This window comes from Pangasianodon hypophthalmus, chromosome 27 (genome assembly GCF_027358585.1).
Source record: "Pangasianodon hypophthalmus isolate fPanHyp1 chromosome 27, fPanHyp1.pri, whole genome shotgun sequence".
NCBI lineage: Eukaryota > Metazoa > Chordata > Actinopteri > Siluriformes > Pangasiidae > Pangasianodon > Pangasianodon hypophthalmus.
This window is the reverse complement of record NC_069736.1, coordinates 13,090,455-13,106,938: the sequence shown is the minus strand read 5'-3', so window position 1 is coordinate 13,106,938 and position 16,484 is coordinate 13,090,455. Positions and strand designations below refer to the sequence as shown.

Below are 16,484 nucleotides of genomic sequence, written 5' to 3'. Positions count from 1 at the left end.
GTCCTCAAAATGCCACTCACCATGTGCACTGTGGATTCCCCAGGCTGTCTGTGTTTAGGCCGAGGAAATGCACACACTATTGTAAGGTTTAACGACGTCCTTGTCCCAGTCAGCACTTCTGCTTCTTGATCTAGTGTCCACTGATGTTATTTGCTAACATTAAATGCATTTTGGGAATATAACTTGTAACTTGACACTTCATACCACATCTCTATTGAATTCTTGTTTCTGAATGATTAAAAGGTGCTGCTTAAGTAAGGAATAAAACACAACAGGCTACGCTGTTATACAAAAATAATCATATCATATATAACAGCATGGTCTGGAGTGTGTTATTCCACTTATACCACAGTGATTTGCCAACGATTACAATGTTTAATTTATTACTGAACAACGCATCTGCATTTTAACGGTTTATAGTTAGATTTTAATGTTGTGGAACATCCGGGAGAAGTTAGTTCCTGTTCGCACTTACGTTATAGCTTAGATAAAGTCATTCCCTCACCAACCTCTCTCTCTCCGCCATGTACTGTTACTATAGAAACAATAACATAAGAAGTGCATTAATATTGACCCATCATTCGTTACAGACAGAACTTCCTGTGCTGTTATGCAAAAATAATGCACTCCGACTGACCAATCAGATTGACACATTCCACTGCGCTGTGGTATAATTTTCTCTAACAGCAGCTCTGACACTAGTTCCAGCTGTGAATCAAATTACAGGCTTTTATTAATGCGCTTGTTCTAATATGTTATCTTTTCTACAGGAACAACTTGCACAGCTTGTCTTGTTTGGCGGGCGCGCCACGTAAACAGATTTAAAAACGTGTGTAATTGTTGATGTAGTGAAGATTGTCGTTTATTTTTGGAAGGAGTCTCCAGTTTCAACGCTTTGTAACAGTCACAGGTAAAGCTGTAACTTTAAGATTTAGATCACAGGAGAGTCTTCTTTACCTTCTTCTTCGGGAGAGAAAGACGCAGGTAATGTAAGTTTGTAGACAAATTAATATGACTAGATGGACTGAATCATACAAACTAATAAGGTTTTATAAACTTTAGTATAAAGTAGTTTTTATTGGATCATAATTTTAGTACGCTAGTTGACTTTCGTTCTCTGTGATATGGAGGATATGGTAAATTATATATGGCAAATTATTTAAATGTGGGTTTGAACAAAAGTTCCTTTAACATAAGAAGTATTATATGTAATATACTGCCTGATAAAATTAATAATTATTACACCATGATGTATTTAAAAGTGTATAAGATGCAAGCGTATAAAATTATTAACGCTACTGTATTCTATTTTAGGAATACCACTTACAAACTCTTTAATACTGTCAATAACCAGAAAATAACTTTATTTACATTCCACAACAATTCTACAGGTGATGAATCGAATTCCTGGTATATGGATAAATAGATAATATGAGGTAATGGAAACAATAAAAAAAAAAAAAGAGGATGAAATGAGCATGTTTTGGTCGCATTGATTCATTCACATTTTCTTTTGCTGACTTTTGCCTACCTTTAGTAGTTGAATGAAAGGTTGAAAGCTTTCCTAAAAGTGCTGCGCGCACACACACACACACACAGACACACACTTCAGTATCTCCTCCACTAGGAATTCATGTATATTATGGAATTAAACTGCATTGTCGTACACACCTGCTGTCCGGATTCATGGTTACGAGTATAACTGAAGTATATTTAATGATGCAATATTCATTAGTGGTTCTACAGAAGCAGGCTCAATCACACAGCCATGTGTCTGTCTCTCATATTCAGTGAGTGAATGAACGCAGCAGGGATCCGCCCTCTTTCTTTCTGCTTTCTCTCTTTCATGTCTCAGGGTCACTTCAGACTGAGTTAACCAGTAACATGAGGCCCCTTGTGTCCTATCACCATAGCAACCCCTGCCCCTGCAAAACATTCTCTGCAAGTGTGTGTGTGTGTGTGTGTTTGGGGTGGGTGCTTTGAGTGTGTATATGTGCAAAAGAGCTATAAAGCCTAAAAAAAAACAAAAAAATGTTAAGAAGATGGGGTTCCTTTTACAAAGCTTTGAGAACAGTGAGAGAGAGAGAGAACGCAAGGAGGATGGTGAGAGAGAGACAACAGTGAGAGAAAGGTGAACGAGAGAACAGCGAGAGAAGTGTGAGAACACCAAGAAGGAGGGAGGATGGATGGATGGATGGCAAAAGTGAGAATAGAAAGAGGATAGATACTAGACAGAGAGAGAGAGAGGGAGAGATGGGAAGAGAATGAGGCTGGTGACCTGCTTCTCTCACACTGTTTATACATCATCAGAAAGACGTCACTGTTCCTCTGCACCAATTTACCCAGGCTCTGTTGTCTTTTCCATTTGCAGTCTTTTTCTTCCTTTCTTCACCTCTGTCTCTTTTTACATTTTTTTATTATTTTTTTTTTAAATATATGTAAGTGTAGGTGAGTTACATGATACTCTTGGTATTGGTATCAAAGTCAGAATTCTTGTAGTGGAACGACTAGCTAGTCCCTCTGAGGGACGTTACTCATGCAACACATCACAGAGCAGCTGAACACACTTGGAGGAGATACTTCTTGCACTCTTCTGTATACAGAAGATTGGCTGGTGTCGCTCTGACAGGGGAGAGCGATGCAGAGAGCAGGACGTTTACGCTTTCTTTGAATTTCTTTGAATGTGATCTGTGCTCTTCTATTAGCATCAGATGATATCATAACTGTGTTATAAACTTCAGTGCGTTGGCTTATTTGTATGAATTTCATGTTCTTCTTGCTGAGATCTAGCTAGTTAGATTTCTGGAATTTTCCAGAGCTTTTGTAACAGTACATTTTCCGCCAGAGGAAAGCCTTCAGGATGGAGGACAATCTTGGTAACATGACAAGCTGCATTTTTTTTTTTTTTTTTTTTTTGTCTTGTTAACTTCAGTAGAGAGGCTGGTGTGCGAGTAACTGTTTATAGCCTCTATAACAAAGTGATACCAGGAGCTAGCTTGTTTCTCAGACGTCCCCCGATGTTAAATGTAACTATGTACTGATAAAAATTGTAATAGGCAAATTGCTGTGGTTTAAGAGGAGTAAAGCACTCTGGGATGTGCTGTTGGAAAAATAATAATAACTTTGGGTCCCCAGTAGTAACTGCGATTTATGCCGGCCCACATCGCCCCACTATGGGGTTGATTATTTTAAATATTTTATTCCTTACTTAAAGTCCCTATGAAATCAAAATTGACGTTTTGTGGCTTTTAGTATGAATATGTTAACCTTAAGGTTATCTATAAGCTAGTGTGCTCCAAAACAATGACAATATTTGCATTTACAAGATATATGCATTCAAAATTTACAGTCTCTCTCTACCACCAATACGGATCAACAATTTTGATGACATCATTCTGCACTTCAGCACTTCACTTCAGATCAATCAAATGCTCTCTAGAATCTCTAGAATTGTTGAGTGAGAGAAATCATATCAGCAAGCGTGGGTCATAAATGTGTCTCTGGCTGTGTGAACGCACACGTTTTATTCAGTTTTCCAACTGTAAGATGGTTAAGAAGGAAATGGCTTGAATTCACTCACTCTGAAGAAGGAGATATTTGTGCCAGCTCAGGATTTGTGACAAGCATTTTTCTAATGATTGCAATTTTGGGATGTTTGCCATGGGGTTTGTGGAAAAAATCCTCCACAATCGTTATTGCTCGGGTTTGCGTCCATGGTACTAACTGTCAAGTACGGCTTAGCCTGGGCTGTGAGGTAAGCTAAACGCTATTGGCTGTTTAAAAAGGGGGAGGAGCCACTCGATATGGCCCGTCCTGACTTCCTGTTTCAGTGGAGATTACGTCAACACATCGAGTAACGCTGCATGTTTCAAGGCAATTCACGGGGACTTTAATTGATTCGTAGTGTGAAAATATGCGGAATGCAAATCTCCACTTGCATGTTTCATACCTGTTACATGATTTGAAGCAGAATGTGGGATCTTAAATGCTCAAGGTGCTTTACAGTGCATACCTATTTATTGCAACATTTGTTCTGACAGCGCTGGTAGATATTTGGTATCTACCAGTATACAGTTTTGTAATTTCATAGCCACACACACATACACGCTATTATCATAACTGATTGTTAAGCAAATATACAGTGCTGAAACAGTGCTTACAGGTTCCAAGAGGCCGTTGTTTGCTAAGTGGGCGTTTGCTGTTTGTCTGTAATAGTGTCCTGTCACTTTCCTGTAAAAGCTACACACCTAACAAAAAAACCTGTTCTCCTTGGTTTAGTTCTTATAAGGTGAGTGACTAAATCTTTGAAGTAATTTATTTTGAAATCTTAAAATTCTGCCAGTCACACAGAGGATTACTCACTGCCTTTGAATACTGATGATTTGTATTTACATCCTCAGTCACACGGAAATACCAGAGGAAAGAGAAAGTAGTACTCTAAGTGATAAAGTAACTTGGAACACACACACGTGCAAAGTGGTGCTCACTTCAGAAAGCCAAAATCAATAGCTGTCATGTACCTCAGAGAGCTTCTGTCTGCTCAGGACTCATCAGCTACTCACTGACTGTAAAGAAAATGTGTGTATGTGAGAGTTGTAGACAGATCTAGTTTTTCATCGGTGTGTCTTTTGTCAGTTTGAACTAATTGTATTAGATTAAAAATCACACAGTCTTGTGGAGCTAATCATGATTATACCACACTATATGTAAATCCCAGTCCTAAATTCCTATTTCTAGTGCATTCAGATCCCTGCTTTTTGTGTTAAACTAGCACTTTTCGAAACTCAAAATTGAGCTCAGGTACCCCACTTGGTCATTGTCCATCCCTGAGATGCTAGAACCTGATTAAAGGTCACATTGTATGTTTAGTTGGTCGGACATGACCCGCATCTCACAGTGTCAAAGCAAAAAAAAACGAACAAAAAAAAAAACACACGCAGACATGAAGCCAAAACAACTGCCTGCAGACCACAAAAACAAGATTTCCAGAAATTTCTGCATCTGCTCTTATGTTACTGCACATATGAAAGGAAATGTTCATGTGAAATACCTTATTGCATGGATGGATGGATGGAGTATTTGCTGGATGGATGTTTAGATGGATGGATGGATTATTTGCTGGATGGATGTTTAGATGGATGGATGGATTATTTGCTGGATGGATGATAAGATGGATGGATGATTTAATAGATGGATGGATTATTTGCTGAATGGATGATTGGATGATTATACGGATTGATGATTGCTTGGATGGGTGATAAGATGGATGCATGGTTGATGGGATAGGTGGAATAATTATTTGATGGATGGATAATTCGATGGATGGATGAGTAGATAGATGGATTGATGATTGGATGGATGATTGGACGGATGGATGGATGATTGGATGGATGGATGATTAAATGGGTGAATGGTTAAATAGATTGATGGATAATTGGACAGATAGATGGATGGATGATTGGATGGATGATTGGACAGATGGGTGATTAAATGGGTGAATGGTTAAATAGATTGATGAATAATTGGACAGATAGATGGATGGATGATTGGATAGCACAGATAGGATGATGGCTCAATAAGATAGAAGGATACAGGAATAGAACAGCAGGATGGATAGGATAAAATGTGGGATAGAAGGATGGGATAGGATAGAAGGATGGATTGGATTGGATAAGTCATTTTAGTAGTGAAATGTAATATTTAATGTAGAAATACTGTATTTTATTGTATTTTCAGTATGCTATAACTCTTTTACATTTCCATATGGTACACTATCACTTAGTAACACTGTCACACCTCTGGGCTCAGATTGCAGCTCTTAGACTTTTCATACTCCACTCATTACAAGGGCACTCCTCATTTCCAAACAACAGCTTTTAACTCTGTTTATATAAAGTGGCCAAAGAACTGAGTGTCCTCTGTGGTCTTGGGGACCCTCACCCACACCACACACACTACACACCCTGTTTACTTTTGACTTGCTGAATTCAGTGAACACTACACCAGCTTTGGATCGTGCAAACACGGAGTTAGCTTTTCAGTTATTTTTATCACACCTCTTACTTAACATGACTATCACCATGCCCGAGTTTAAAAAAAGATAAACATGAAAATATAGGGGGGAAAAAAAGCAAGGGCCAAATTTCCTCCAGGGATATAGCAAGTGTTAGCACTTTTACTTTTTTCCCTCGCCAAACATGCATGAGTTATTTTAGTTTTCTGCATATTACACGAGCCAGCTTATGGTTTATGGAGCACTGTGGTGTATTACTGAATAAATGTGAATTCAAGTTTCTATTTACATGCGATTTCAGCGACAAACAACGTTTGAATTGAGATGTTCTCAAAGCATCAAATCGAAACTACTGACTCAACTGATTTCTTGGACCAATCCTTTGGCCCGACGTTTCTTCAGTTCCCCGCTCACAACTTTATATGCAGTTCTTACATGCAGTTAGCAGCAATTTGGTGTTTGACACCCAAATAATCCAAGAAAAACGTACAGCCGTGGTTTAATTTTAACCTGTTTAATACGACCTCCCATTAAATGTGTATACAGACATTACGAATAAAAATAAAGCTCGGGAAGAGGTAGCTGAGATCCATTGGTTCCTCTGGTGAGTCGATAATACAGTTAGCTTGCTTTGCTTATCTTCCAACAATGGCTAGCACGGAGCATCCAATTTTCGCAATGAATAGTTCATTATTTAATTTAGTTGTCGTAGCTATATGTAGCTACTGCTGTTTCTCGTTAAAAATAAGACAAACTACAACCTAAACAATCAACAATTGCCTGCTAGTGTGAACGTAGCCTAATTCTGTAGGCGTTTATCTTCTAATCCTTATATATGCACTACGAACTTCTCACTGTGTAACACTGTTGAATGAATATTTATGAAAACTTTGATCTCTTGAAATCTTTTTTTAATATGTTAAGTATTCTAGATTATTATGCAAAATACCCCTTAATGTTTTTAAAGTTAAATGGTAAGGCACAGTGTAAACATTTCTGATAGTGGAGGTTTTTGTAGGTTTTGCTACATATTAGAAATTAATTTTGTTTATTTGTGGATGAGTAATGTTTTCAGCAAGCCATTGCAGTCTTACTGAACCCAGTGGGCCGCATTCAGACCAAAAGCCAAGTCAATATTTATGTTGGGAATGCCGTTTGCATTCAGAGACAGGTTACAGTTAAGAGAATAACTCCTCCAATGCCCTCCGTGTGAAGGAAAAAACTGTGTGCACTGTAATGGGATGATACTATTAATTCATATTTATGCTTTTTATATTGGCCTCAATGCCATTCTATAGTTTCCAAACTTCTTAATAGTCCAATTTCAGAATTTGGAAATCCTCACTTAAATGTAACTCAGCTTCATTCTGAAAATGTCCCCGCATTTGTTTATGTGTGTGTGCGTGTGCACTTGTGTATTTTTAATTGTTTACTGAGACGTTCATGAAAGTGGGAGTGCATTTAAATATTTAATATTTTAGTGCACTTGGACTTGAAGTGAAGATATAAATTTTTTATAGTTAAATACAGTTTAAAAACTCCAGTTTTCTTCACTGATTATTTGAATTTGCTATACAGTATATTGTTATTAAAATACAGATATTATATATAGATATTATGTGCACATGCTTGAAAAATGTATATTCTCTATATGTCTTGTCTGATGTACATGTTAAAGCTGCTTTCTTATTAAATCCCAGAAAACTCTGATCTTTTTTTTTTTTGCTCTTCTAATGACCAATTCCGTTAATCCATTTTGCTCGTGTAGCGACTCGTTTAAAGAAAAAGCGAAACCCTTTTTTTTTCCATCCAGAGTATAAGAGAATATTGGGCAGAATATTTCATGCCCAAGCACAATTTCAGTTGTGTGAAGCCTGCTGGCCTATGCCTAAATCTCCAGCATTGCAAATCTTTCTTTGTGAAGGTGTAAGAGGGTGAAAAAGATCATTTAACAAGTTGGATCATTGAGGTAAAGAGAACAGGCTTGTTAAATACAGTAAAGGCTGGTTGTGCTATTAGATGGGAGGATGAATTATATTATCTGTAAATCGCTTGACAATGAAAACTATTAGGGTTGTGCAGTGCATTATATCAAAGATCTCATCGATTGCATAATAATGAACTGAGGCAAGCTATTACACACACACACACACACACACACACACACACACACACACACACACACAGTCTGTGTGTCCGTAATGCTCTACTGGGTTCATGCTGAGTTTGAATACCAGGCATGATAAACTGAAAAGTTGTAACCCTTTTGTTCAAACCAAAAAAAACACTACACTTACAGATGTTTGTCCTTTTGTGTAATTTGTACTTTTATTGGACAAAGTGTGCTTAGTCTTCTAAGTGAGCTTCTTCTTCATCTTCTATCTACTTTTAGTTTCTCCGCAAAAGACATTTTTTGGGGAAAAAAAATCCACTGTGGTCCCATTGAGGACTGAGACTGTATTTCATGCACGCCTGCTTAATCATTGCCGATGATGTGTTACGGATGTGTCAGTGAAGAAATATGAGCCTCACTGGAGATCAAACCTATACAGCGTTTCACTCTGTGTAATTACCCGCTACTGATAGGCTTGCACGAATCTATAGTCTGAGCTAAAAAGAAATCAGCCCCAGCATCATTTCTTCATAGCATTCTGTGTGTTTCTCTTACGACCGTTGATGTGCTTGTTTTCTCTAAAAGAATCCACTTTAAGATATTTCTTAATGGCAGATAATCTGATGTGGAGTCCAAAAAGGAAACCTTATATTGATCTCGTTTTTTATCACTGAAAGACAGGGGGAGGGGCTTATTCCTGCTAGCCCATTTATACAAGCCGCCTCTGGACAAATCTGTTGCTCAAGGCTTAACTGTGAGCTTTGATATAAAATGAAACTGACAGGGTGTTTGTAAGATTCTGTATACTTTTGTCTGTCTTTGTCTAGACACTTACGTGAATTTATTACCACAAACCCTATACCACAAGACTAAGGCTTTGTCATCGTCTCACATGTTCACTTCCAGCTTATGAAAGATAGACAGATCAGCTTTGTGCCCCTGTGAAGGAAAGAGCCCGGCTTGGTTCATGTCCGGACCTGACTTGAATAAAGAATACTGCAGTTGTCCAACAGAAAATGATTTATTCCAAGAAGTGATGAAGTGATTAATCAGAGATCTGTAGGTCCAGCCAAAATAAAGTCAATGTAAAAAAAAAAATAATAAGCCAACCAAGACAATTTTCTGATGATTTACAAATGTGTATCATATGCTTTCATCACTCCCATGTCTCATGGAAATCCTGGAAATATATTACATATTAAAGTAATTATGATTTAACTAAACAAATTAAATAATAAAAACTGCCAACAATGGTTAAAATGTAAATTATTATTATTATTATTATTATTATTATTATTATTAAATAGAATAAATTAAAATGATTTTCTTAACAAATTAACAAATGAAGTTATTTATTTAATTACTGTTTCTAATAGAATTAGTTTAAAAAAAAAAACAGGATAATTGAAAAGTGTCCTGGAAATATTGGTGACGTCGTGTAAAAATGTAAAAGTTGGGTTATTAAGCCATGGAGATTTCATATTTTGGCATATTTTGTCCTAGCTGTATTGGCACCCATTTTCCACTTAAACAAGTATATGAAGCTACTTATCTTCTCTTCAACAACAACAACAAAAAAATAATAATCATACTGAGATTTTAAAAAAAATAGTATTTTCTTTGAAACCATGGCAAAATTGCTAGTACTACTATAGTATATTAAAAAAAGATCATTGTGGAAATGTAAAATAATAGCTTTTTTGTTTCTTACTTCTTTGTATGCTAATGGAAGTTATTTCAAATACCAGCACATTGAAAATTATACAAGATTTCAACTTTTTCTTTTATCCTGGATGAGGAAAAATTAGCATTTTTATATATTAAAGATAAAACTTCAGAGCTGAACATGTGTCAGTAGCTTTGATAATATTACACTTTTTTGGTTTAATATTTGTGCAGATCCTTTGACCATTTAGACCTGAAGTGCAAATCCTTGTTTTAAAATTGCTAAAACTCTTTCCTCACTCTTAACCATCATGTTTCTGTCTGACAGTACGAGTTCAAGGCGAAGAGCATTAAGAAGAAGAAAGTGAACATGGTGGTCTCGGTGGACGGCGTAAAAGTGATACTTCGCAAGAAACAGAAGGTAAACTGTATGATCATTTTTCTTTGCTGGCAATATTTTATTAAATACATGCTCCTACAAAATATTGCAGAAATATGACTTTTCATTCACACAGAGGAAAGAGTGGACGTGGGATGAAAGTAAAATGCTGGTGATGCACGACCCAGTGTACAGGTGAGTCAGGTGACTTTGGCAAATTCCAAATTCAGAGACAAATTTGATTAAATTTACATGACTGTTGGTATATAATTAAGTATTGCTTGGATGGGATAAATTATCGGACATGTACTCAGCAACCACTTTATTTGGAACACCTATACATTTGCACATTCATGCAATTATCCAATCAGGAAGGCTACGGTAACTCACATAACCTTTACATATCTCTTTAGTGTCGTGAGCAGAAAAACATCTCAGATCAAACAACATGTCGAACCTCATGGTTCATGAGCTACAACAGCAGAAGACCACAATGGGTTCCACTTCTGTCAATCAAGAACAGGAATCTCATGCTACAGTAGTCAGTGAAACTGGACAGGTGAAGATTGGAAAAAGGACCAGATGATGTTCCAGGAGTGGAGCCCATTGTGGTCTTCTGCTGTTGTAGCTCATGTAGAAACTCGAGGTTCGACATCTTGTGCACTCTGAGATGCTTATGTGTTAAAATTCCTTTCTCTAAAAAGAAAGTTACTTATATGTGTCCGTTGAGACTGCACACATTTCTCTAAACATGAATATTCCTTTTGAGTTATTGTTCCGAGTTACTGCCAACCTGACTGCTTCATTATCCTAGATTTGCATTCTGTTGCTGCAAAAATTCCAACAAATTAACTAATGGGAATGTTGGCACTTTTTTAAGCAAGTGAAAAAAAATCAGTCATCCTCTTTATGGTGCCTGATTGAATCTGACAAAAAAAAAATGAAGGTATGTCACAGTTCATTCAGCAGACCAGTGGTATGTAGCTTATTCAGTACCTTCAAGATGCACAATGTTGTACTTCCACATGTATCTTTCCTATGATTAAGGTGACTCTTGTTGCCAGATCAGAGCACAAATATGTATTAATACATACACATTTCCTATTTCAGTCATATATCAATAAGTTACAATTTAGTATTAACACCTGTAAGAATTAAAGACCCCCTCCCCTCTGTTCTTTGGCAATTGTTGGCTAAATAAACTCTCACTAACAAAATTAATTCATGAATAAAGATTAATAACTGCTAGTTCTATAGTACAAACAATGTTTTTGCCTCTAGCAAGTTTGGAAAAAGATAATGATTACAACATTAGCCTAACTATTGCCCATTTGACATTCTTGCAGTAAAAATCAATTAAATTTAAAAATTTTATTTAAAGTGAGTACAAGATGTACAAGCTGAAAATTTGCTCGACAGAGGATGCATAAGCATACTGCAGTGACCATCTTAGTCTCCATGTCTGAACCCTGTTCAAAACCTGTGATCTGAATTGAAAAGGCAGATCATACATACACTGTTAAGAACATGAAATAGCACGAGATGTTCTGCATGGAGGACGGTCAAAAATCTTTCAACAAGGCATTACAGGAAGATACTTGGTGCTGATTTCTTTCGAGGGCAGTCTTTACCAAATATTTATGGTGCGGTGCCAATAATTTTGAAACTTGGGTTTTTGCTTATATCTAAATGATATCATTAGGTAAAAATGAACAGGATTTAAGATAAAGGAAGTAGCAAATAAAATGCATGTGGGGTCATTTCAGTCCTTAGCACTCTGCCAAGTAGTTTTGGCATTCTTCTAAAAATACTGTGGATCAATGTAGCCTCAGTGCTTTCTGCTATAAAGCTTTTTCAGTGTAGATGCCAAACGCCAGAGTGCTTTAGTGCACATCTTGTGCTTTTATGCATTTGTTAAATAAAGGCATATATTAAAAGTAGCCTTTTAAGTATTCAAAACTTGGCTCATTTAGGATCACAAAACACTTGATCTGTCTGTTTGAACTTACATTTTAAAAATAAAAATGATCTTCTGCGTTGGTACAAACAGTCCCAAAAGTCTTTCTGTCCCTTTTTCTCTTAGGATTTTCTATGTGTCCCATGACTCTCAGGATTTAAAGATTTTTAGCTACATTGCCAGAGATGGGTCCAGCAACACCTTCAGGTGCAATGTCTTCAAGTCCAAAAAGAAGGTATTCTGCCATCTGATTTTTTTTGGAGAGTGATTATGGAAATGTGATAGGGCAGGATAACCCTGAGAACTTGTGCTGGAGTTCTGAAGCTCCCACGGGGTGAGAGCTTGCATAACAAAAGAGCGTGCTTTGTAGTTGAAGTAGTTCCGGAGTCAAAGGAAAGACAAAACCTGATTTCTGCAATAGAACTGTGTGTTAGCTGACATCATCTGTATAGAAAGGGGCCAATGAAGTGATCTGTAGAAGATAGGGTGTGGATTTAACTGCCGGTATGACTCCTTAGAGTTTGGGTAAAAGACTCTGGCTGGGGGATCAAATGATGAAATAGGAGCTTTATAGTACTGGTGGGCTTCTGGGTGGTAGGAGTAGGCCTGCACAGGAGCCTGTTGACTTGAGAGTTTCTGTAACAGGATCAGGGTGTAAACTTTAGGAATGGTGTATGCTTGACTTCATTCTATTGTGGGATCAGAAAGAATGAGACATTGAGGTGGGGGAAGGATGATCGAAGAGGGATGGGGTGTGTGAGGGAGGGGTTGGATGAATGAGGTAGGTTGATTGGGATGAGCGGGGGGTTGGGATAAGAGAAGAAAGTTGGGATGTGTGAGGGAGGGGTTAGGATGAATGATGGAGGGGTTGAATGAACAAGGGAGGCTGATTGTGGTAAACAGAAAGGAGACTGGGATGAGTGAGGGAGGTGGTTGGGATGAATGGGGCTAGTGGATTGGGTGGAATGGTGAATGAGATGGAGGAATTGGGAAAGAGGTTAGGAGGAATAGGGGAAAGGATTCGGAAGAGTGAGGGACAAGGTTTGAATGAATTATAGAGGGAAGGGTTGGGATGAATTTTGGAAAGGTTGAATGAATGTGGGCTGTTGATTATGGTGAACAGAGAGGGGACTGGGATGAGTGACAAGGGGATGGGATGAATAGGGATAGGGGATTGAGTGGAATGGTGAACGAGGTGAAGGAGAGTTTAGGGTAAATAGGGGAAGGCATTGGGATGAGTGAGGGACAGGGTTGATGGAGGGATGGTTTGGGATGAATGTTGGAGGGGTTGAATGAATGAAGGAGGTTGATTGTGGTGAACAGAGAGGGGAATAGGATGGATGAAGAGGGATGGAATGAGTGAGTTGCAGAATGAAAAACATGTTCGATGTTACTCTTGTCTCTCAGAGTCAGGCAATGCGTATAGTGAGGACAGTAGGCCAGGCCTTCGAGGTGTGCCATAAGCTGAGTCTGCAAACTGCAGAAGGACAGATGGACAGACAGATGGACAGACTTGCACTTGGAGAGAGTGGAAAATCTGAGGAGGAGACAACTAGAGAAGGTGAGACACAAACAAATCACCTCTTTTGACCACAACAGGGCCATCAGTTTTACTCCGATACTAACTTATAGTCACTGTCCACTTTATAAGGAACATCTGACCACCTGCTCGTTTATGCAGTTATCCAATCAGCCTATTATGTGGCAGTAGCACAATGCATAAAATCACGCAGATACAAGGCAAGAGCTTCAGGAAATGTTCAAGTCAAACATCAGAATGGGAAAATGTGATCTCAGTGACTGTGGCATTGATGTAGATGCCACATGGGCTGGTTTTAGTACTGTAGAAACTGCTGATTTAGAAACGACAGTCTCTACAGTTTATACAGAGTGGTGTGGAAAACAAAAAAAGTGGAAGTTCTGCAGCCAAGAACAGGCATTTGAGGTTGCAGTGGGCCTCAATTTTCCAATCTTCAGCTGTTTAGTTTTGGTATAGCTGTGTCCACTGTAGCCTCAGATTCCAGTTCTTGGTTGTTGTCTTCTGCTGGTGTATCCCATCTGCCACAGTGTTAAACGTGCTGTGTGTTCTGAGAAGCTTTTCTGCTCACCACGACTGTAAAGAGTGATTATTTGAGTAGTCTACTTGTCATCTCGAAACAGTCTAACCATTCTTCTCTGACCTCTCACATCAACAAGGCATTTCCACCCACAGGACTTCTGCTCACTGGATGTTTTTGTTTTGTGCACCATTCTGTATAAACGCTATAGATTGTTGTGTGAGAAAATCCACGTGATTGGCTGATTGGGTAATTGGGTGATTGAACAGGTGTAGAGGTATTCCTGATAAAGTGGATGGTGAGTCGATTTTTGACTGCGAAAGTGACCCAAACTCAGCCCAGTCTGCTTTTTAAGAGATGACATAATGTTATATAGTGTTTGTTGAAATTTGGAAGTGTTGCAGGGGGTATTTCACAACACTTGGCAACAAAATCTCACACTCGACTCTATTGCGATCCTCATGTTAATGTGAGGATCAATAACGTATTGGCTGATACCCAGAAAATGCTTTCCACCGTCACTAAATCCAATTTTTCATCAGAGAAAGTTGTTTCTCTCACTCATGTTCCTTCTGTCTGTGTCACTCATGTTCCCTTATCCCTTTTCCAATTTGACTTGTCTCTTTGGTTTCACTTTGATATTGTCGAATGTATTTTTTTCTTTGGCATCAGAATGGTAGACATTAAGAGCCTACATGTCTTAACTACAGGTTAAACTAGATTAATATGTAAAGCTCCAATGAGACACAGGCTTTTAAGCCGCTCAGCTAGACTGGGCTTGTATATTGAGCGTCAATAGAGCCGTGAGTCTCTTGGGTTTGGGGATCTTTATACTGCAGAATAATGTCATCACGAGTTCTAATGATCCTGCCATTGTAATTTATTTGTCAGTTTATCTTTAAGATCTTTAATGATTTGGATTTATGTTGTATTTTCCTTTTTATAATATCCATTTACACTCACTAGACCAGATTCTTAAGTGGATCTCACTCAAGGCATAGCACTACCCAATATAAATATGGACTGTTTTTTTTTTCTTTGCAATGAGCTGTAATGAACTTTTAAACTCTGGTGTTTGCATTGTTAACAGCATGCTAGCTCATTCAGCCGCCCCGAAAGCCAAGTTATTATACTATAATCGCACAAAATTCAGCTCATACTAATTTATGAGAATGTCCAGGAGTGTATTTGCTGCCCCGTTTTTCTCTGTAATGAACTTTTAAGCCCTGGAGTTAGTTTTAGCTGCACAGGCGCTAGCTAGCATTGCATACATTTCTGTGCAGGCGGTTCATCCAAATCATTGCTGAACCTGGCCTGGTGATGAAAATGTTCCTAGTTCATATACCTTTCATTTACATACCTAACCAAGAGCAACGTCACAGGTTTTGCATCCAGTGTCATTGCCTTCACCAGTATTAAAATACTGCATCTCGGAAAGTGCTACCGGTGCTTATTCTAGTTTTACTGCATTTCTTGTCACTAAGGTTTTCGAAGCACATTGTGGTTCTTTGCTCACAGGAGAATTATCTGGCTGTGCTGTGTGCTTACCAGTTTCATGTTTTTTCTTTCCAAACAGACTGAGATGGGGGTGGAGGGAAAGGACTTTTATAGGATTGTCTATAAAAAGAGGCCCAAGTAAACACAAACAAGCACTGCAGCCCATAACACCGTTTTCCAAATGGGTTTTCTCAGTAACATAATACACTTGTGCTGAGGCCTTTGCTTAAACAATTATTTTTGATCATGTTCTGCACATTTTTTCAGGTTATTTGTACTAGTTAAAAAATGTATTAAACTATTGCACCTTTAATCACAAGGAATCACTGCGTTAATCCCAAAGTCTACTGAAGTCCATAGATGGAAATGTTGTCTGAAAGGTCAAGCAATACTTCAATACCATTGGCAGAATTGCTAATATTGAATGAAATCAGAGGCCGATTGCCATAATGTCACACTGGCTTTTTCAGTGGTAGCCAATTTAGATATTTTGGGTGGAAACATTTTAAGCATTATAGGCTGTATTCAGAGTTGATGACTTCAGTCACATCAGTATTTATATCAGGAAAGCTGTGCTTATTAAGCTCGGATAAAATCAGGGATAGAAAATACGGACTGAAGAGGAAAAAGTTTTCCTTTGCTGTGGAATGTAATACAATGTAATATAATACTGGCCTCAAATGGTATTGCGTATTTTTTGTGTATTTACAGCCCAAAACATAAATTTCAGTGTGACATTTTGACACGTGGTTACATAAATCTGTCAGATAGTGGCACTTGGGTGGATGTCCAGGGTTAGAAGT

General features: G+C 38.0%; 1 protein-coding gene across 2 annotated transcripts in view; it reads left to right on the top strand.

Annotated features, from left to right (window-relative positions):
- The window catches only part of si:dkey-34e4.1 (carboxyl-terminal PDZ ligand of neuronal nitric oxide synthase protein), a 55,733-nt gene that overhangs the window by 13,468 nt on the left and 25,781 nt on the right, over positions 1-16,484 (top strand). Inside the window, exons 3-6 of one of the 2 annotated variants that reach the window (XM_026922512.3) lie at positions 10,120-10,212; positions 10,307-10,365; positions 12,254-12,362; positions 13,535-13,688. In XM_026922512.3, the coding sequence (XP_026778313.3) occupies positions 10,120-10,212; positions 10,307-10,365; positions 12,254-12,362; positions 13,535-13,688 (415 nt within the window). Of the gene's footprint in view, positions 1-10,119; positions 10,213-10,282; positions 10,366-12,253; positions 12,363-13,534; positions 13,689-16,484 lie in introns of both variants that reach the window. The other variant, XM_053230515.1, reaches the window with a different exon arrangement.